At 41.3% G+C, this 23,432-nt stretch overlaps 2 protein-coding genes across 2 annotated transcripts; both read right to left on the bottom strand.

The window, feature by feature from the left end:
* Positions 1-479: 479 nt before the first annotated feature.
* On the bottom strand, positions 480-10,956 carry LOC149300221 (melanin-concentrating hormone receptor 1-like). Its single transcript, XM_089485709.1, has 3 exons — positions 10,598-10,956; positions 2,484-3,035; positions 480-696 (listed from the first exon to the last, which is right to left on the bottom strand). The coding sequence occupies exons 1-3, from the start codon at positions 10,954-10,956 to the stop codon at positions 480-482; spliced, it is 1,128 nt and encodes a 375-aa protein (XP_089341835.1).
* A 4,971-nt stretch (positions 10,957-15,927) lies between these two features.
* LOC149300222 (phosphoglycerate mutase 2-like) lies at positions 15,928-20,073 on the bottom strand. Its single transcript, XM_089485714.1, has 3 exons — positions 19,663-20,073; positions 18,375-18,555; positions 15,928-16,097 (listed from the first exon to the last, which is right to left on the bottom strand). The coding sequence occupies exons 1-3, from the start codon at positions 20,071-20,073 to the stop codon at positions 15,928-15,930; spliced, it is 762 nt and encodes a 253-aa protein (XP_089341840.1).
* Between the last annotated feature and the right edge of the window lie 3,359 nt (positions 20,074-23,432).

Genomic DNA, 23,432 nt, shown 5'->3' on the forward strand with positions numbered 1-23,432 from the left:
TTTCAAACATTCCAACTGCAATATGTGGTTTTGGGGGAAAATTACATCTTGCAGCGGTCTAAATATAATTTGATATTTTTTTGCATAACAGTTTCTGATGTGAGAATTAGTTTATGTTATGGCAATTGAAGGCCTATTATGGATGATGACCACATGGCTAGATTAATCAAACACAAATACCGGACATCAATCCCAAATAATTAGGGCTGATTATTAATAAGTGAAAGGACAGAAGTTTTCCTTGGATGATGACTGTGAAGCTTTGCTCATTCGTGCCACCATGTATTTTAACAGAACTGTGTACTGAAAATATTATCAAATATCATATATATAATTATATATATAATTATATATATATATATATATATATATATATATATATATATATACATACGGTATATATATGTAAACACCCTGATTTGAACACAGGAACCAATAAAACAATCCATGATACAATGTATTTGTCCATCCTCAGGAAGTCACAGAACGCTGCTCTCATCTCTCACTCCCAGGCTTATCCTGGTTGTGTCCGTCACTGAGCATCCAGGGGTCTCTAAACTGATAGTCCTTCTCCGGTGCTGGGCAGAGAAAACCCCACCTTCTGGGGGACTGTTGATGGCTGAGCTTGGGCCCTGTGGAGGCAAGGCTGACACTGGCCAGAAGCCAGCCCAGCGGCGGAAGAGAAAGCGGCAGCATCTGGGGAAGCAAAAAAAAAAATCCATTTTATTTGTTATGGGATTTAAACATGCATGGGACGGGGATAAAGCTATCCTGAATCTAAGACAAGATCAAAGGCTGATTAAGGATTGCGTCTTTACATCAGGGAAAATGGGCGACTAGACGGGCAGAATGGTTCTTATCTGCCTTCAACTTCCATTTTCAAAAGGCTGAATGCAAAACAGAGTAAAAAAAAAAAGTCACCAGATTTAAAAGTCCTTCCCAGCCCACCTTTTAGCGATCATAACGCAGACTATTTAAAATCCTTTTAATTGTCCAAGATGAGGATTTCCAGAGCCTCACGTGATCTGTGTGGCAGCAGACTATTATTCATAAGTATTCATTTAATCACTTTACATTGTAGTATGCAAATGTTTAATCAGCTTCATTGTGAGTATTATCAGAGCACAAAGTATTGTACACATTGGCGCTGATTAAAGTGGACCTCTAACTAACCCATATCCAGAAATGTATAGTTAGTATACTCCATAAAGCAATCTAATGGTCAAATAACCAATATGTGTGTGTAGGAGTGATCGTTCCTCCTCTACTATTACCGGGAGGACTGAGAGAGAGTAATGAAGAAAAGAGAGAAGAGCTGGGGTCAGAAAAAGAGTTAGTTATTTGGGTTTGAAACAGATTAAGGCTGAAGTAAAATAGTCCTTTTGTAAACCAGATGTCCCCAAATTTATATATATATTTAATAAATATGGTTAATTCTGCATAATGCTTTATATCTTTAAACAATTTCAGATATCTGTAACATTACACAGATTTGTAGCAGACAGTTAATGTTTCTAGAGGTCCCATGTAACGGGAACATGATAACATCTTTTACCCAAAAGAACTCCAGCTACTATATAGATACAGATTTATGTCTCCCGAACTACTAGGCACTGATTTTCTTTTGTTGTTGCTTGCAATGAACCCAAAGTACCAATCCTGTTGTCCAAAGTGTTATGGGAATGGAGTTCTGCGGAACAAGTCGATAAAATGTGCAAAATTGGAGTAATTGATGGAAATTGCTTTGAGAATTGAATTTCTAATGGAGTCTGTCCGTAGCTAGGTTACCTTCCTTTTTTGAAGATCAGGTTTTTGAAAGGAAGTTTGGAATTTTCATTTCATAGACTGGTATCTGAAATCATTACATAGTAACATTGTACCAGTAAGCCTTGATAGAACAGGACATGTTGGACTATGTTCATGCGCTTCTGGAGCTGAATGTATTGTAGTTTTTCTTCTTACAGGTACATGTTTCTCACTATACTGGTTGGGTTTTTTGGGTTGTAGGCTTTGGGAGCATGATAGATCAACTTTAAATGTCAAAGAAAATTCCTTGGACTAATAGACAAAGCTTTGTATTCTTGTGCGTGGAATCTAACATGCCAGCATCATGGGTTTCATTTTATTATACAAAAATAATACAGAAAAATCTAATGTTTTGGAACACCAGGGAGAAGTATCTGTACTGTGTGACTGTCTGTACATTCGTGCTTCCATCATGTCCAATGACCAAAAAAAGTCATCTAAGGTCATCCAGAAGCTTTCACACTAATGTAATTCAACAATAAAATGCACTCACTTTATCTTCTTTTATTATGACTCATACATTGTATCTGGTTTAAAGTATAGAATTGGATCATGGTGAAAGATTTTATAATGAGGTGAGTTAGTAAAACAAGAAAGAGAGGGCCTCATATCCAAAAGGTTAACGTTTCGGAAGGGGTTATCAGTATTAAACATATCAGAAAGCTTGTCACACTTACCGTGCATGTGGAAGTCGTTCCCGAAAGCCCTCAGTGCAACAGATGACAAGAAGAGGACTGACACAGCTGTGTGCATATCCCAGGCAAATGGCAGCCTGATTGAGGTAGAAAGAAGAGGTGGAAGGAGGTCCTGGAGACACCAGGTTCACCAGCTGCACAGCGTGGAAAGGAGCCCAGCACAGAAAGAAAGCAGTCACAATGGCCAGAGCCATCCGGGTAACTCTGCGGCTGCGTTGAGATGGCGCACGTTGGACTCTCCTCATAACACGGGAAAGGTGATGAAGGGTGAGGGAGTATAGCACCACAATGACGCATAGAGGCAGAAGGAATGTCAGAATGCTGTGCACCAATGTATACCAATAGAGGGATGGCGGAGCCCCTGGCAAATCCAGGACGCACAAGGCTACACCATCACCCCACCGCACTCCGGAGTACAGCAAAGCAGGCGTGCTAAGGAGGAGTGAGCACAGCCAGACACATCCTGTCACTATCCAAGTGCAACGCACACTACGACGCTGGCCAAACGTGGCCGAATGCACTACGGCTACGTACCTGTCAAGAGAGGGGATAAACATCGCTATTATTTTTAATACCTGTCATTCCACAATATAATATGTAAAAAAAAAACATATGTACAATGCATCCATGTTTTCATCAAGAGTGTACACAGGCCCTTGTTGTAAAATTGGTTTGTATATTTTCATTCTTAAATGGTTAATCGTTCTATTGTTAAAAAAAAAAAAAACGAGCGATCCAAAAAGCGGAATTCTGTGTATTTTAGAATATTCTTTTAAAACATTATTATTTCTCACACATCATTGAGAAATTCAAGTCGGATATAACATTAATGTACATTTTTTTCACCAATGAGACCAGAGACTTATTAGCTAGCTCTCATATAAATTTGTAGCGATAGCCTCAGCTATACTTTGGTCTTTAGTACATTTCCATGCTTCAGTACTGTTGAAAAGCCTTTGGCAGACAAGCCCATTGTCTAATACATAGTTTGACCCCCTGCTGTGAGCTACTCAGCTATCAGCACTTTCTATTCTTGTAATAAATTATGTTAAACCATAATCTTGGTGCCTTGAGTTTAACCATTGATTTAGGAATCAATTTTAGGTTTTTCTTTTTGTATGTGACTTTTTGTCTCTTTCATGATTCTGCACAGGCTGCTGTGTCATGGATAGCACAGAGTTACGAAAGACTCTCCTGGGCCCTAACTTGTAGATCATGGTACTCTCAGATCCCCTTCATGATGGAGAACAGTAAAAAACTCCCATTCTTGGTTTTGCTCTAGAATGCACACATAGCTACAACAATGCTTACTTGTTAACAGTCACATTTTGATTAGGATGTCCCAACATGCTGCCATTACAATCACTGTATCTGTCCGATTCCCATCACACTGCAAAACTGGCCTAAAGCCAACAGGAGACATCTTTACAAATTCTTTCCCACCTTCTTTGGTTTGTCTACTCATTCCTGAACCAAATACACTTGCTCTGACCATTGGACCAGCTCTACTACATCTCCTGCCTGTTCGTTTGCTACCTCAATTTGAAACTTAATCCTGAGTTACTTCTGTTCTTTGTGAAGCGAAGATAGTGAAGATACATGAAGTGAAGATATGAAGGTCTATTTTAACGGGAATGATTTGTTTGTAGCAAAGGTCACACAGAGAAGATTAAAATCTTTAAGGCTTTAAAATCTTGCAGGATAGGGGAACGGTTTCTTTCCAGACTATAGATTGTGGAGTATTAAGAAGACCGAGTGTATGCTTCTTTGAACAGATTATTTAGTGAGCATTCGAAGCTAGAATAAGTAGAAAAGACAAAACAACGTAAGGCATTCCAGAAATAACAGGAGGAGATAATAGATGAAGAGTGGCGCAAGTTGTGAGCAGAACACGGAAGACAGTTAGCTATTAAGATGGAAGCTTTTTCCTGCCACTCATTGGCTGTTTCAACAGCCAATAAGTGTTGAGAATTGTCAGACCACAGTAGAGGTGGGAAGCTACAAATATGCATTTTTTTGTTTGTTCAATCACTCTAATGTTAGGGTCAGGGGGCTTACATTTTAATCTGGCATGTATGGCGAGACAATGGAGATACTGGCACAGCTGGGCAGCAGATGAAGAGCAACTGGATAAGTGGTCTGGCAGAGGCGTTCAGAATGGATTGGAATCCAAAAGGCAGTAGAGGGGAGGCCATTTAAAATGATATCATCCAAATGGGATTTGAATAGGGAATGAATTATAATTTTAATTACATGTTGCGTGAGGAATGGATGAATATGAGAGATATTTCATAGGTAAGGGCAGTATGATTTTGGTAGATTTTAAGGTTAAGTAGAACACAAAGCCAGCAACCTCGGGCTGTTGAGTTGGTTGCGGAAATGTGATTTGTGAAGGACATGGAAGAGCAGATGACAAATAACTCTTTTGTGATATTAAGCTTTAGTTAGTGAGGTGCCATGCAGAAAGGAATTTCAGAGAGACAATTTGTGAGGCAAATTAGAAGAGGGGGTGAGAGGTCAGGAGAGAAGCAGAAGATTAGTGTGTCATCAGCATAAAAGTGGTACCGAAATCCAAAAGAAGCTATTAGTTTACCGAGAGAGGAGGTGTAGATAGAGAAGAACAGGATGCTGACAGGCATACAAAATAACCTTGGTATGCATCACCAGGTATTATATTAGGAACATTTCTCTGCAGGGGTACCCTGCCATTCAAGCCATTCAAATGCAGCCCTTCAGATGTTAGCGAATTATGGAAAGCAAGCGGCAGACAGATGCTTTTTGGGAATATATTTCAATAAGCGTTGAAGATCAATATTTTACTTGCCCTGTATTATGAATGTGATTGTTTTTCTAGAAGGTAAAAAAGCCAGACTGCCAGCAGGGTAATAATAATAATCTGCTTTAAGAAGGAGAACTACACTTTGCCAGAAACCTACACTATTTATCTAAAGAAACGAACCTCGGTCCTATAAACAAGTGATAAATTCTGTAATTACCATTTGTGCCCTGATTTCTGTGTAACAGTGTCGGAAATGAATGCATTGCTTTATCATGTGTTTCATAAGTGTCTCCTGTTAAAGTGGATCTGTTATCTTCATGAGTGGATGTCAGGGTCCGCTTCATGCCCAGAATAAAAAAAGGAAATGCTAGGAAATGAATAAATCAATAACTATTTAGCTCTAAGGCTTTTTTTCTGTGAGGTTTTTGTTTTGGTACATGCTAAACCTATTCCCAAATCTCAGAACTTCCCAGGAATGCTCTTTCGGAGTTATTGCGTTTAGGTGCTTCAGCCACGCTCATTGCTAACACGTGGATAAAATCAAGCACACTGGCAGCAGAATGGGGAGCTCAGTGATTCTAAATGTGGCACTGTCATAGAATGCCACCTTTGCCACAAGCCAGTTTGTAAAATTTCTGCCCTGATAGATTTGCCCCGGTCCACTGTGCTATTGTTGTTAAATGAAAGTGTCTAGGAGTAACAGCAGCTCAGCCATGAAGCGGTACACCAGTCACACTCACAGAGCGGGACCACCGAGTGCTGAAGTGCGTAGTTGAAATGGGTTTCGATGGCCGAGCAGCTGCACATAAGCCGAAGTTTGGTTGAGGAAGGATAATGTTATGGGGTTGTTTTTCAGTGTTTGAGCCCCCTCAGTTCCAGTGAAGGGTAATGTAAATGCTACAGCAAACATTTTAGACAATTGTATGCCACCAACTTTCTGGCATACAAGAAAAGGAAAGGCCCTTTCCTGTTTCAGCATGACTGTGACCCCAGCACACAAAGCAAGGTCCACAAAGACATGGATGGATCCGTTTATTGTGGGAAACTTGACCGGCCGCACAGAGCCCTGACCTCAGCCCCATCGAACACCTTTGGAATGAACTGGAATGCAGATTGTGAGCCAGGCCTTCTCATCTAACATCAGTGCCGACCTCACAAATGTTCTGCTGGATAAATGGGCAAAAAGTACCACAGAAACATTCTTGTGCAAAAACCTTCCCAAAGTGGAAGCTGCATGCTGGCCCTGAATGCTTTGCTTATTCTCTCTTTAAACAGGCACCACTCATATGAGCACAATGGCTCTACTACCAAAGCACTAGTAACTATATATATACGTATAGACATAACATTGTATGTACGCAGGAGACACCGCAAATCGTTCTCCACTGCCATATCAGTGATTTTCTCTACCGACCCCCTTGTTATTTTCCTGTCTCCTTCAGAAGTTATATAGATTATCCTGGCATGAATAACACCTTTCCAGTTTTAATCATTTTTTTTATCTACTCTCATATAAAGGTCATCTCCACCCCCATCTTTTCTAAATGGAGTGGCGCACTCAATGCAACTATAGGCCTAATTTTACTATACAATGACTCACAGCCACAATCTATAATTTATCCCTTGGCCTCATTGAATTTATTTCTGGCATTTGATTTCACGAGTACTTTAACAAACAGCATTGATACATTTTCTGCATTCCTTTCTTTTTATCTCTTTATATTATTTTCCGTTGAAAACATTCCTGACAGTTTTCATCGTTTTCAGTTCTGATGGCTACAATCTCTAATAAATCTAAATTTCCCTTATTTTCCCATGACATTACAGACACATCAATGCTTTCATGCTCTCAAAACATTATTAATATGCTTACTTGAGTATCACATTCTTTCCCAGGTGTCATCAATAGATTCATATTACCCATTCCATACCTGGGGTCCGTGTCTTAATAGAAAGCCCCAGTAAGTACTTAAACGCGCTGTTCCACCTACTCTAAATGTAAACGTGCGATTCCAACAATTCTACTGAATTTAACATTTCTATACCAAAATACCGCATTAAAAACACCATTCCTCGTACTCTTGAATGGCCAACTGCTTTACAGAAATGATTCTTTAATATTTAATTCTATAATTTTGAAGGGAACTCTGAACTGTCACGTGACAATGTCATTGTTGCCACAGAAACTGAAAAAGCTCTTTAAAAGTTTCCTTTTGAGGAAAGTATTGAAAGAAAACCCTGAACCAAATGTACATGGTAATAGTAACAATAAAAACAATGACGCTCTGGTCAAGGTACATTATGGGGTATCCCTGTCTGCAGGGTAATCTTTATTTGGGAATTCACTCTTTAGGGGTGTTTTACTACAAGGATTCGATAGACTCATGGTGATATCCCAAGTTATTTGTCAGAAATAAGGCCATCCTTCATACTGATTGGATCCTTTACAAGAATTTCTCCCCACCCCACCCCCGTGCTTCCTAGTAGCATCTATGGATGGACCAGGCAAGTATTTATTTGTATAATATAAAATATGTGGCTGAAGGAGCTTAATATGTGGCTGGGGGGGAGGTCAATGCAGGGGTTTTGTGTGCTTGCTGCACTGACGTCCAGGGAAGGAGCACAATATTATGCCAATCAATAAATGGTGCAGGTCTGCCGAGTAACCCATAACGCCAGGGGAGGGCTGGCAGCCTAAGGCCTGGGGGGCAAGTCTAGTCAAGTGGCCCATTGCGCCACCAAAGCGGCTGTGAGCGACATTGAAAGCGGCCGTCGAGCGGCAGTCACTCCACCGGCGCCTAATGAAATTAAAGCACGCACCGCGCCGCCCAATAGCCGTGCCTCAGGTCTTTATCCCACCCCTTTTAAGACGTGGGACGAAGAGCTGAGGAATGGCCATTGGGCCTGACTGCCGCACGACGCAAGGGCGTACCTAGAGTATTTGGCACCTGTGGCAGATCCTGTATGTGGCACCCCCACCCACACACACACACACATACACACTTTCAAACTGAATAGTTTCTATGGTTAGGCAAACATTGACAGGGGTACAGCAAAATTTTTATCATTATATACTGAGGCACACATTGACGGTGGTACACCATAACTGTTATCATTATATACTTAGGGATTACGCTGTACCACCGTCAATGTGTGCCTATACTTTGAGCCAGACACTGACAATTCTGCAGTACAACCCCTATCACTATTTACTAAGCCAAACATTGATGTGGTGTAGGCCTAACACTTCAGTGACTGGCTTAGTACATAGTAGGGATGCACCGAAATGAAAATTCTGGACCGAAACTGAAAATTCTGCATTCATTTGGCCAAAAACTTTTAAAATACTTTATTAAAAGTAACACAGCAAAATTAGGCAAAAAAAATCAATAACAATATTAATATATATATACCTATATATATATATATACATATATATATATATATATATAATTAACAGCAATCACAATCCTATCATGCCCAGGTTCTAGCATGTACTGGCTGACTTAGCATGATAGGCCCCGCCAGGTACGCTACCGGCACGGCGGACAGTCCCGGTGGCAGCCGCTTAGTTTTTAACTTTGCGGCTGCCATGAATGTTCGTCTGCCGGCCACCTGGCCAGCCCGCCGGCCCGGATTCAGGGCAGCCTGGGGGGCAATTGCCCCCCTGCCCCCCGGCCCAGCATAACGCACATGCACGTCATCGTCACTTTTCTCCTTTTCCTTCCCTTTTCTCATTATCACTTCATTATCTCCCCATTTCTCATCATCTCTCCTCATCTCTCATTATCTTTCCTCTTTTATCCTGTCTATCCTGCTTTTCCCCATATCTCATCTCAATAATCTCATAATCTCTCAATTTCTTCCCATCTTTCTTCTCGCTGATTATCTCCCGGTACTCATTTCTCAGTTCTCCCACGTCTCCCTATCTCTTACCCTTTCTAAATCCTGTCGTGAGAGGTCTGTTCCCACAGACCTTTGTTTCACTGCTCCATCGCAGTGTGTGCAGCTTCAGTGCTGAGCAACAGGATATGACATCATATCCAGGCGCTTAGCATCAATAGCTGGCTCGCTTCACAAGACTACCCTATAGGAAAAATGTTTTACTAGTAAATATTAATTAACATGTAAACTATTTGAACTCCACCCCCCAATACCACTCTTAACCCCCCTGATTTACCAGTGCATCCCTTTACTTTACTTGTGACCCATGTTCAGACTCCCTGGTGTCTAGTGGGGCAGCTGGTGGGTGTCTGTGCGATGCAAACCTCCGCTGCTGCTGGCTGGCTTCTATGACTGAGCTCCGGCATCACATCACCTTCCGGTGCTCCACCATAGAAGCCCCGGTGGAAGTGCCGGTAGCAGCGGAGGTTGTCTGTGCGCATCCCGCAACCAATTGGTTGATGCCAGAGGAGGCCCCTGTAGATGACCAATAAAGTCGTTCTTATGGCCCTCTAACTCCTGAAGGCGAACCTACAGATTTCCGCCCCCTTTAACCCCTGCAATGCATTTGTAGATAACGGAGCGGAAATCTGTAGGTTCGCCGTCAGGAGTTAAAGACCTTTAACTCTTGTAGTAAGGAGACAGGCCAAGTTGTCCGGCGCCCAAGTCTAGTGCTAACCATTCACCATTTTTGTAGCCCTCCTAAGAACTCTCTCCAAAATCTTAATATCCTTCTGGAGATGGGGGTCTCCAGGACTGTATGCAATACTCTAGGTGAGGCCTGACCAGAGATCTGTAAAGTGGCAAAACCACCCCTCTCTACTTGGTATTAATGCCTCTCACCATATAACCCAGTCTCCTGCTTGCTTTTTGTGATGCTTTATTGCATTGCCTGCTTACATTTAAGTCATCATAAATACTTATTCGTAAATCCCTCTCTTTCTTTTGTCACTGATGGTACAGTGCTGCCAATGCTATAAACTGCCTTGGAATTTTTACATCCCTAGTGCATTATTATAAATTTATCAACATTAAGCTGCAGCTGCCACACTCTCGACCATTCTTCTCATTTACTTCAGTCATTTGCAATTTGACTTGTTCCACCTGAACTAACTACACTGTTGCAGAACTTTATATTATCTGCAAAAATATATACCTTACAGTTAAGACATTCTGTAATATTAGTCATAAAAATATGTATGCCATATAAGTATGGGTGATCCCTGAGGCACCCCACTAGTCCTTCCACTAAATATGCACCATTAGCTACATCTTACCCTGGATTGACATTAGAACCAAATAATTACTCATTCTCAGACATCAACAGTTAGATTTTCTTTCATCACAAAGACCTTGACACCTATCCAAAGTTTACCTGTCAACGCAGAGGGCAGTGATGATGCCTACTCCTGTAATCTGGTTGTTGAGGTCCAAGGCTGTGACGGCACGGCAAAGGAGGTCTCCAAAGACCCAGCCTCTATCATGGAGCAGTTGGTGGATGAGAAGAGGCATCCCAAGTAAAGACAATAGGTCGGCCAACGCCAGGTTCACAACATACAGATCCGACACCAAGGTGTGCCGGCAGCTCAGAAGCACCACTAGGACCAGACAGTTACAAAGGACTCCACAACCACAGATTACCCCATACACTATTCCCCAACCTGGACCACGCAGGGACACAGACCCTGTGGCAGGGGGCATATTAGTAGGTATCCATGGAAGGGAAGGCGTCATTTTGCCTGGAGGTTATTGGTGACAAAGAGCAAACTGAAAATGTAATGGTGCTATTTTGGGGGATTTTTAAGCTGCCTGTCTTCCTAAAATACATTCCATTCTGCATTAATTATATGTTGTTAGCAAACTAAAGATACGTACATACAAAGAGAACCCCTCATTCTTACTGTCCTCTGTTCTTGTGTCTCTGAATGTTACAAGGAGGACATTATGACCCTATCTCTTTTTTTCCAGCTCACATATAGTTTCCTCTTTACTCCCCACATAACTCTATATTATATTCCATCGTCCTTTCTTTTCTCGCTCGCCCTGATCTCCCACTGTCTGTCTCTTTCTCTCCTCTTGCCCGGATGAGTTGATGGAGGTTGTGTGTTCAGTTCTCTCAAGATCTGTAATCTAAACGAAGAACACAAACGACAAAAGGTTAGAATTATGTTCCCTCTGTCCACTTAATGCACGTAAGGTCTCACAGAAAACACCATGCACCATCAGAAGTGTAATGCTTCAATGCACTTACATTCCATATAGACAAGCTGCACATTAAAATATACTCATATCGCTCACACTGCATTCGTACAGAGCACAGACAATGCATGTATATAGTGACCACCTATACGTAATATTCACACGTCACAATTAAAATAACGTATACTGTACAAATATTGTGGGTATGTTAAACCACATATATGTGTGTGTGAAGACATGCCACTTCTTCCACAAGCATGTACCTAAACACTGAACACTGCAGCTCTTCACACAGACGCACACTGCATTGGGTTAGTTTGAACGGAAAAAGAAGGATAATGAGGATATGCACGCAAACTGTATAGCACTAGACACTGCTCCAGTAACCGTTTAACACAATGCACAATACCCTGTATCTCAGGCAACACCACTCACTCAGACTGCTGTATAAACAGACGCTGCCCATACAGCTCTTAACACATTACACTACATTAACACGCCAAAGGAGAGCACAAGTACATACCATGCACACACACATACACACAAGGTTCCGCAACCTCAGCGACCACGGTTCCCACATTGAGAGGCATTTTCAGCATCTTACCTCCCCCAGCTGTGTGTGTGTGGCTGGCTCCAGCTCCCTGTTACTATACCTGCGACTTGTTGATTGGATGTAAAAGAGAAAAAAGAGGGAGAGAGAAAGAGAGAGAGAGAGAGAGAGAGAGAGGGAGAGGGAGAGAGAGAGAGAGAGAGAGAGAGAGGGAGAGAGAAAGCTAATAGGTAAGAAATATGCTTCCCTAATCTACTTACATCTCTGCATCTGAGTTCTTCTCCTCCCCTTTTAATAAACCCATCTCTCTATGCTTCTTTCTCTCCATTCCCTCTCCTTTACTCTATTAATGTTTCCCATGCCCAGTTCTGTCTTTACCTCCTCTCTGCCATTCTGTCTATGACTTTCCTCCTTCTCTCCCTCCTGCAGTTCCCTCTCTTTCAGGTTTTCTGTCTGTTGGTTTCCTATAGTTTTGTCTCCCTTTCTCCTTTCTTATATTATAGCCCCAGTGCCCATTATAAACATTTCATTATTTGCTTCCGCTTTTGTTTTGTTTTTTCTCTTTTATAGCTTCCTGTTGCTGTATCTGCTCTCTATAACCCAGGCTTTCGTTTCTTCCTACGGTCATCTTTTCTGAAGTTTGTTGACTTTCATCATTCTTCTTGTGATGTCCCCTCTTTCCTCCTCCCGCTGTCACCTTTTACATTTTCTTTTCTCTCTCCCCAGAGCAAGTCTGGTCTTTTGTCACCATAGAAGCAGATAATCTTCCTTCATGTTGTTTTGTCATCAAAATAAACTTCTAATTAATTTATGCAGCCTATGTCATTTTGGTCCATTTAGCAATTTTTAAGATATTTGTAATACAACTTACCGTTTGCATGCTTTGGGCACATAGGGCACTAATATGGGGCTCCTTGAATGCACTTCTCATCAAGTTTGTTACATGAGGAGGTCATCCTGGGATACATCATCGTACATTGTTAGTGCAAAGCTGCGATTGCAAATATCTTTAAAATTGCCAAATGGTCATACCTGACCCTTTTGGAGCCAGTGCCAAAGTGCCTATTACAAACTGCCCTTCATTGGTTGATGCCCGAGGAGCCCCCTTCCGACGACCAATAGAGTCACTCTTATGGACCTTTAACTCTTAACCCCGTATTAACCCCTGCTAGAAAACTGGAAGGAAATGAAGAGACAAACGAACACGAAAAACGTTTCTCCTGCGACACAAAGTTTTCCTTTAGAGACCCAAGGACCCGCAGAGTTCCCAGATATGCTGATCACCCACCACCCACAATCAGAAGTTGTGTCTTTCTTTCATTGGCATGTTTGTTTTGGGTGACAGAGCCCGTTTATGGATACCTGTAATCATTTATTGTTTGCCATTGCTGGTTGTCCCACCTACACACGGACACATGGTCTACACTCACCTGATGCGTACAATATTGTCTCATGGAGATAGGTTATCCACAATGCAGCATTATTCTTTTTTGAAAGTATTGTTATAGCCATATATTAAACAGATGACTTACACTCTGTCTATGGGTCTAGCAATTTGTGCCAAAAATTAGGTTTTTCCTCATTTTCTACGTTTTATCATCTGATATTGTAAAATGGATATTCTCATATTAGTCCTAGAGAAGGTAGACTCTCTGAAAAAAGGACCTCTGAGGTCTTGAGAGCTTACGCAACTCTATATCTTATTCTATGGACTTTGGCTACCACAAGTTATAAAGAAGTTCTTAAGGCACTAGTGTGATATGTATACCTTTCTCTTACCATATGTAAACCCACTGACGGCAAACGATGAGTATACTCATCATTAAAACCTGGAGATTTCTACCGTCTGCCGAGTATTCTTGTCATTATGAAAAGGAACAGTGTATTTTGATTGCGGGGACAATTGGTTTTAACACCAGCCTCTCTCTTTTGAGTTGTACAGAGGCAGAAAACCAACACTTTTCACTGATTATATGCTGATCACTCATAGCATGGGCCCTAGGTATTCTTGTAACCAACTGATGATGTCATAATGATATCACTGGAGTCCCTTTAAATATTTATGTAATAGAAACAGTGCTGGATTAAGGAATGGTAGATGGTGGATCCCATACTAATCTGCCCTAGAATATAAATAAGAATACAAAAAATACATTAATATTTGTTCCGCCATATGCCGATATATGATCAGAAACATTCCATCGCTGTGGACTATGCCAAACAAATAAAAATATAGTAGACTGTATATTGGTCTGGAGTAGCCCACAGGAATGTAAAATTACAGCCTTCCCCTGCCCAAAATGTCCCTGGACTATTCATAATTTTATTTTACTCCATGTGTCAAAGGAGTTAAATCTAATCCAGTTTAGGTCACTTCTTCACCACCCACCGCAGACCTAAAGAGAACCGTAGAAAGAACTCTAGAACCATAAATACCTACAGGTCAAGTTTGGGTGAATAAAACAAAAAAAAATTAGCCTTTTAAATGAGGCACTTGATTGCCTAAATAGATACTAAGAAGGTTACAAAAGGACATAAAAAGTAAAATTGTCTGGGATGACCACGGGGCATTTGTCCAGTGTGCCAGATGGCCAATCCTGGCCTGTACCTTGATGCCAAAATAGCGAGTGTAATTTTTTTTTTCTAGCAGTTAAAACTTTAGGAAACATTAATTTCATATTTTCTGAAACAAGAGGATTTGTTGTATGTAGATGTTTTATGGAGCAGTAGAAGTTACAGGAAGAGGTTAAATGGATGATTAATTTCAACGAACAGGTTGATTAATGGAGAAAGGTGTTAGGAAGTTGGGTATTTATCATATAAAGTTTAATTAGGAAGGAACAAGAAAAAGTTTAGGATCTATTGTCACCGTATAAAAACACTGTGATCACCAGGGCACACTGCCGCAGGCTTCATGCCAGTAATGTGTGTATTACTGGTGGGAAGCGTGCGTCAGCAGTGGGTGTTTTTTGTCACTGGTGGGCGTTGTCACCAGTGGATAGTATATGTCACTAGTTGGTAACATTGTCACCGGTGGGTGTTTAGCAGCAGAATCATAACTATGCCACTCTTAACTCCTACGAGTAAGTAATCTTTATTGGGAGATTACCAGTGGGATCTAGTGGTCACTATTAGATTTGAATCACTCGATCACAGGTTGCATATACCAAAGAATTGCCAGTAGAGTAGCAACCTTTTGATATACCTGACACCACAGTATGGAGACTACCTGGGCCTGCTTGGCTTTGTCTTCATGTTAGTATAAATAGTCACAAACATAACCGGCTGTATTACTTCTTTATTTGGAAATAAGAACATAATTATGGATTTTCTAACAAAGAGATCAAAATAAATTATACTTGAATGAAAATTGCTATGGCATATGTACCGTAGGGCTCATAAGTGAAACTTAAGACTGTATAGGATGACCTGGACAGCATATGCAATGAATAAGATAGTGTGTATGTGAATTGATGGAATATGTATATGTTTTCACTGGGACAGAAGATGTGTAGATTGTGTGTAATTATGGAGACGGTATGCACGTGTGTAATCACTGGGACATATGTATGTGTGTGTAGTCATTAGGACATGTTGTGTCTGTGTGTCCAAAAGAGAAGCAGATGAGTGTGTGGTCAAAAGGACATGTGTGACAACCAGTGTATGTGTGTATAAATAAGGGGACCAATGTCTGTCTGATTTCTAGAATAGCAGGTTTATGTGTTGTGCAATCACACTAGATATTCCAGAGTGTTTTTGGTTACATGGAAACCCTGTTTCGTGTTCTTACTCTTATACACCCTGACTTTTAGCCCCCGGAATCCACATCCTGCCCCTTTATTCTGCTTTCTTATCTTTGTCCCTTTGTTGTTATTTTTCTCTTAGAGCTCTGTTTTGTCCCAGTTTTGCTTTAGTGCCCCCATTTCCTTTAATCTGTCCCTCATGTTGTCTCAGCTCTACTTCTTGGCTTTGCCCTGGGCAGCCACGGCTTCCATAGCTTTCTTCACGGTCTCTTCATCCCCAAGGAAGGTCATGGGTTTTGTTGGTTTCAAGTTGTCGTCCAGCTCATACACAATTGGGATTCCAGTAGGGAGATTTAATTCCATGATGGCCGCATCAGACATCCCTGCAGAAAGAAAACAAGCATTGGAGATTGAATGCCTAGTGAAACACTAAACAAGACACATGATCTGTCACAACATATGTTAAAGTTGAATTTGTTATATATATATATATGCCTTTCTATTCTGTTTTTTAAATTCTGTATGTAGCAGAGTGTAAGTTCTGGTGGATAAGATTGTCCTCTAAATGAAAAGGAAGGCCAGTTTTCATGTTGTTCCACCAGAACCATTAGGCTTTCTAATGAATTGATCTTAAGTATTTGGGCTCCATCTGACTAATGATAATGTATATGGCAGAAATCCCTCATAATATGTACAAAGAGCAGGTGGTGTTACTCAAAAGCATTTCATTAACAAAAAGGATTTAGCAGTATAAATATAATGTAACTATAAAAAGCAAGATGGTTCTTCACCACTCTAAAAAAGAAAAAATAGTAATTTCAGATGATACTTGTTGTTGGTGTGCAATTCTGCATCAAGGATATCACTACAGTTGGGTCGTCCACAAGGACCTTTTCCATGCAATGGGATCTTTAAACCAATAATTGTTAATCAGAGGGTTTTCCATAACGTTTACCCCGCCACAATTTATGTTGTGTGTACTTCATGTTTGGAACTGTAAGTATAAATGCCATAAACCCAAGTATCCACAAGGTGGCAGAATGACAAGGATACAAGGACAGGAATGAGCAGCTGAGGGTAGTTAGGGGTGGATATACAGTGCTTCTTGTAATTGGAAATGTGATCAAGAATAGTAACAGGGTGACCTTTAGGGGATGAGGTTGAGCTGCGCAGGGGGCAAAAAGGAGGGTATCAAGGATGTAAACTAGAAGGGAACAGTTTGAAAGGGTATGAGGATGAGGGCGGAAGAGAAAATTGAAAACCTTAAAGATTAGAATAACTATATTTTGCCAAGAGGTGATTGGAATGTCAGGATGGTAAAAAAACTGAAAATGAGACTAAATCACAGCGGTGGGCAACCTTTACCACTTGACCCAATTAGTGCTTATGTAGGTCGCAACCATTATACAATTTGTGAGTGGCTGGAGGTGCTGAGAGTGACCCAGAACAACTGAAGCATCTAATCACCTTTCCCATCAAGTGAGGACATCAACTCCTGCAGGCAGTCTGTGGCCAAGTAACTAATAAAGGATCAGAGGTACAGCTCTGCAAACATTTTGCTAGGGGTAATTTTGGGAAATGTCACTCTAAGGCCATATGAAAAGGTCACAGTAATGTATCCCGCCAGCTGTCAGTGTGAGTGCAGGCAGAAGGTGGGGAGGAGGTAAGGCCAAAAGACTAGCTATACATATTTCATTAAACACAACAGCTCCTAATAGGTAAACAGTATACCGCAGTCTGATTTCATGTCTTTTACTGCATGCAAAACAGTTAATTTCTTCTTCATTATTCGGGATAGATAATTAGACTTCTTCTCATTGTCTTCCACCTCTCTCTGGTTTTGCTGAAGCAGAAAGCATTCATAAGTATGTACGCTTCCCACACAAGTGATTTTCACTTGCCAACTGTGCCTTTGAAATCTATGGAAGTTCAATTCGTATACATGTGAGTGTCTTACACGCAGGTCCCAAGTATGTGACTTGAACAACCATAAACTGTGTATGAGAGCTTAACTTGCATGTATGAGAGTTGAGCTGGCAACCACTAATGTGCTTGCTGTTTCAGCAGGAGAAGAATGAAAAGTAGACAGAAGAGTTCATGTTAGAACAGATTATTTTCCTTTCCTGGGATGTGGTTGAATCTTGATTTGCTTATGGATAGGAGGTGTCAGAATAGAGAAATTCTGCACGTGTGTTCCATATGGCAAATTCTGGGTTAGGGTGGCAGTACCTTCTGCTGCGTGGCCTGGATCTGATTGCTCTAATGGATGATTTAGGCTCCCAGATGCACCAGATCAGATCCCGGTTCACAGCATAGGGGCCACAAAGGTAAGTGCTTATGAGTGGCAGTTGAGCTAACACGGGGCAGATAGGTCATACCTAGGGCAGATAGAATTCACCGCTGCATGTTACAGATCACATTTAGCATTTTCAGCACCTGAGTTAAATTTACAGTTTGAGTTTAGAACAGTCATACTTTTCACCAACCAGTCTATACCTTGCAGCTTTAAATCTGCAATATTTATATTTTCAACCTACTTTAAGTTCCCTATAGAGTGGATACAGAGGCAATGGTGGCCAAGCCAGTGATATTGTGTTGGTACGTGGCCCTAAAATACTAATTTACTCATTTTGTAGTAGTCTCCAATAACCAAGCCTCACCTTCCAAGTGCTTGACGATTCCCCTCAGGCTGTTGCCATGTGCAGCAATAAGGACCCTCTTTCCAGCACGAATCTGGGGGGCAATCTCGTCGTTCCAGAAGGGGAGGGCACGGGCAATAGTGTCCTTCAAACTTTCACAAGAGGGCAGCTCGGCAGGGGTAAGAGATGAGTATCGGCGGTCCTGTGGGTGCAAGTGGGTTGAACATTGTAAGGGTGCTAATTTCTCAATTTGCATCATTCTAAAAGATAACATGTCAGCAAGCAGTCAATGATATCAAGGCATACTGTAGCCAATAATGGACTTTGCAACAATCTTCCATGGGTTTCCAATCTTGTATAGTACAGTTATCTGAAGACACGCTGTGATCAATTTAAGGGCTCTGTATGTAGATGTTTCGCTGTTCTAGAGCCCATCATTTATCCCACCTAAAAAAAAATGTACCCAAAATTTCTGTCTACGTGCTAACATGTACACTACTGTTTTGGGTCACTTGGAAATGTTTTGGCACGTTGTATTTGCTAATCCAAGTTTAACCCCTTAATGACAAAGCTCAAAATGCATTATTTTCAATGGGTTTAAGGACCACCCATTGTCCTTAAGGGGTTAAATTAGAAAACCTTTTAGCCATTATGTTACAACTAGAAATGTCCTTGTTTTCCATGAAAGTGACACCAAACATTTTAACGGTAGTGCATCACAGTGATTACTTCATAGTCTTATCTTCGTATAACTTTGTTGTATCCTGAACTGTGTCTAAACTTCAGTTATATGGTTGGTTGAAAGGGGCACCACATTATGTCATTATATTTTAGATTATTAAGTAACTGCAATCAAAGGACCATGTGTTGTGTAGATCACCCCTTTATTGCAGTGCATTACCAAAGTATCCTCTAGCCTGCATTAGCTCCCATAGTTAGGTCCCGTGGCAAATAGCCTTTTCTTATGTGCTTCGCCCAAAAGAAGCTAGAATTTACTAAAAGAGAAAAGTAGTTAATCTGGCCAGACTACAGAATAGTAAATCAACTAAAGTGTTTTTAGGGTTCATTATTGGTTATATTTGCCAGGATATACATACTGACCAGCACATATGTATTGTTATCTGCAGTATGTGGCATTTAGAACTGCGTAATTGATTCCCTTCTGTCACTTCAGTAGCATATGGGCACTTCATATTTAGCATAACAATGGGTTTTCATGTGTTATATAAAAATACGGTTACGTACGTAATCTTACATTATAACCACTTGCATTAAAACAGATAGAAAGAGAAATGTGTGCAGCCATCACCTTGCTGATGAGCTTGTAGTAAGGATGGTCTTCTCCCATGGGAGGTGGTGGAATATCATAAGATCTTCTCCAGATCTTCACCTGTTCTTCTCCATGCTTCTCAGCGGTCTCTGCCTTGTTGAGTCCTGTCAATCCACCATAGTGTCGCTCATTGAGCCTCCAGGATCTGACTACAGGCACCCACATCTGGTCAGTGCCATCCAATATATACCACAGGGTGCGCACTGCCCTTTTGAGCACTGAGGTGTAACAGATGTCAAACTGCATCCCAGCTTCATGCACGGCCTGGGCCCCCCGTTTAGCTTCTTCAATGCCCTTTTCGCTCAGTTCAGCATCAAACCAGCCACAGAAGCGGTTCTCCTGGTTCCATGAGCTCTCCCCATGGCGGACAATGACTAGGCGGTGAGGCATGATGGCGATATGCTGTTGCGTGATAAAAGAGAATAGTCATATCATACATGAATAGCAGAATCATATTTGTGGTTTATAAGCTTTTATAAGACTACCCCTTACATTCTTACAACCACCCTTCCAACTATTGACTGATCATGACAAGTGTTGCAGTCCATGGCAACTTAAGTACACTGTTACTTATTTGTGGCCTTGGGCTGGGTTTTTGTATCTAAAGGTCAATAAAAGGTGGTTCAGTGCCTATAACTATTGGCTAAATACACCTACATTAGATTGCAAGCTTTCAAGGCTACTTCAGGCATATTGGAGCTGGAATCACTCATACATTTATACAGTACAATGATACAGAGATTGTGAATTGAGAGTGTGATGGCATATGGGAGGTGTCTAGCAAGACAGACAGACAGACAGACAGACAAAGCCCACCTTAGAGTGATCTGCTTGATCTCCTGGTCCCTGGGATTATCCGCAGTCGCACTGAGAATGTCCTTCTCATATAGTCGTGTCACTCCACTTCATGCCCAATCAGCCAGAAGAAGAAAAGTGACCAATAGGAGCAGAAGATAAATGGCTTGATGCTAAAAATAGCCCGTTCCCCACATAGTGACAGCTGGGCCTGACCTTTAATAGGGTCACGGAGAGGTCAGCAGCTAAAGGTCACTCAGCTCCACAGGGAGATGTGATGCTGGAATCTGTGTTAATAAGGCTGCCTGGACATGAATATTATAATAACACAGATATATTACTTTTCCTCTTATATTGACTCTATAAAGATTTGATTCCTACTAAATACTCCAGCTGATCCTCTCCTTACAAGTAAAGTGTAAAATCTCTGAGCAGCAGAGAAACACACATAGAAACATAGAAAGTGACGGCAGATAAGAACCAGTAGGCCCATCCAGTCTGCCCAACCTCTGAGTACTTTCCTTTAGTACTTGCCCTTATCCTATATCTAGCTTGGCCTTATGCCTATCCCATGCTTGCTTAAATGACTTTACTGTATTAACATCTACCACTTCTGCTGGAAGGCTATTCCATGCGTCCACTACCCTTTCCGTAAAGTAATATTTTCTGATGTTACCATTAAACCTTTGCCCCTCTAGTTTATGGTAGTATTTCTCCTTTTAAATAAACTCTCTTCCTTTACCTTGTTGATTCCCTTTAAGTATTTAAATGTTTCTATCATATCCCCCTGTCACATCTTTTTTCCAGGCTATATAGGTTAAGATCCTTTAACCTGTCCTGGTAAGGTTTATCTTGTAATCCATAAACCATTTTAGTAGCTCTTCTCTGCACGTTCTCCAACATTTCTATATCCTTCTGGAGATACGGTCTCCAGTCCTGTACACAATACTCCAAGTGAGGTCTCACCAGTGATCTGTACAACGGCGTGAGCTCTTCCCTCTTTCTACTGCTAATACCTCTCGCTATACAACCCAGCATTCTGCTCGCATTACCTGCTGCTCTACTGCATTGTCTGCCTATCTTTAAATCCTCAGAAATAATTACCCCTAAATCCCTTTCCTCACACAATCCTGGGGCTCCCCTGTAACCTCTGTTGTGAGACGGCTCCATACTTGAGAAATCTCCAGGTTTGACCTGGAGTCACCCTCTTCTTCCTCAGGGGCAGGGGAGTTGTGTTGCTACCCATACGCAGCCATACTCACTTGTCAGTCCAGCGGCAGATCAGGTGCTCCAATGTATGGCCACCAACTGGATATATCCAGCCTAAATACATAAGGTGCAGCCTGTCATATCCAGTCGCCGGCCACACATACATCATTAGGCAGCTTCCAGCCTTAGAGTGCCATTTTATCCCCAGTCTGGCCCTCTATATAGCCACACTATGTGTAATTAGAACCATATGTATTATATTACAGCAGGAGTAGTCAGCAGGTAATCGGCAAGCACTGACTTTAATCAGCTCAGCCCAGGTCGCTCAGTGAAGGCACGCGAGATGGAGACAAGTAGACTCAAAGTCTTCTTATTGTTTATGATTTTGGTCCTTGCAAGCATCAGTACAGACACTCATGATCATGACAATCTCTGCGAGAGAGTCTGATTTACTCCGTGCCAAAATCCAGCTGGACCATCTCTATTGTTGTGGAACTTCAACTCACACAATGCTCAGCTAACCGTTGGCTCTCATAAAAGCTGCAGCTCTATTTTGGTTTAGCAGAAAATGTTTGTGTAGCTGCTTCCCTTTGTGTGACTGCGGCAGGTGTTAAAACATAGTTTGCCCAAGCATCGTAAGACAATACCTGTAAAGGCATATAGCTTTGTGTTTATTTTATCCAATGTGTTTTCTATGTCTTCATTATGGTATATTGTCAGCCCTTGGGACTCTGCCCTCCCTTGATCCAGTAAAACCAGTACAGACAGGAATGTTGATTGAGGAAGGAGCTGACTTGGTTCTTGTTGTTACAGCACCCCCTGCTGTCCGCAGCTGACATCTGCTGTTGACGACGTACTGAAGAAGGGCATTATTACAGTATCTATAATTATGTTTTATTTATAAAGCACAGACACATTTACGTTATGTACAGAGGTGCGCACACTGAGGTTTGATGTCCATACAAAATGTAAACATACAGTTACAAAAGAATATTAGGGACCTGCTTACAGCGTACAGTCATAGTAGAAGTAAGTTTGGGTAAGTGGAGGTCTCCAGCAACTTCCAAACATGGGATGTTAGGTGCTACAATCGCACAAGCCTGGATTAGAGATGTAGGGAATAGCTTTCAACAGCTATGGCATTATTCAGTCTAGTTTACAAGTCCATCCTAGTGGCCTAGTAATAAAGCTGCCCTAGGCAACACTCATAATTTGCCTGGTCAAAAACACTCCAGGCAGTTGCCCAAAAATAAATAAAGTGAACCTGTCATCTAAAATAATTCCACTTCTAGTAAATATCATTATATACACATTGTGCTAGTGAAATGGCTAGCAAATGTATATATAAAACGTTCCTGGTGCAGGTTCCTGGCTGCCTGGGTGCGTGCCCTAACGTCTGGATGTTGCAAAGCACTTTGATATACGTTTCCGGACACATAATGTAGGTAATAATAATAATAATACATTTTATCTTTCGGAACTCCCAACAGTGGATGTTTTGCAGGATGATCTGTCCAATGAAAGAACCTTCTCTTCTTATACATAGAAAGACTATAGATCCCCATAATGTGGGACATCTGATGACCAATGTGGAGACACATTGAGATCTAACCTGGACTAAGAGGGGTGTAGAATAGAAAGTAATTACTTGGTCATCTAACTCCAGTCATTAAGGGCCTCAAACAGGCCAGAATTTAGGGATATGCCGGTTTGAGCACAGGCATCCCCATTAAAAATTAATTAAA

This window comes from Sceloporus occidentalis, unplaced genomic scaffold (assembly GCF_023333645.1).
Source record: "Sceloporus occidentalis isolate IW3139 unplaced genomic scaffold, rSceOcc1.0.p SCAF_26, whole genome shotgun sequence".
NCBI classification, from domain to species: Eukaryota; Metazoa; Chordata; class Lepidosauria; order Squamata; family Phrynosomatidae; genus Sceloporus; species Sceloporus occidentalis.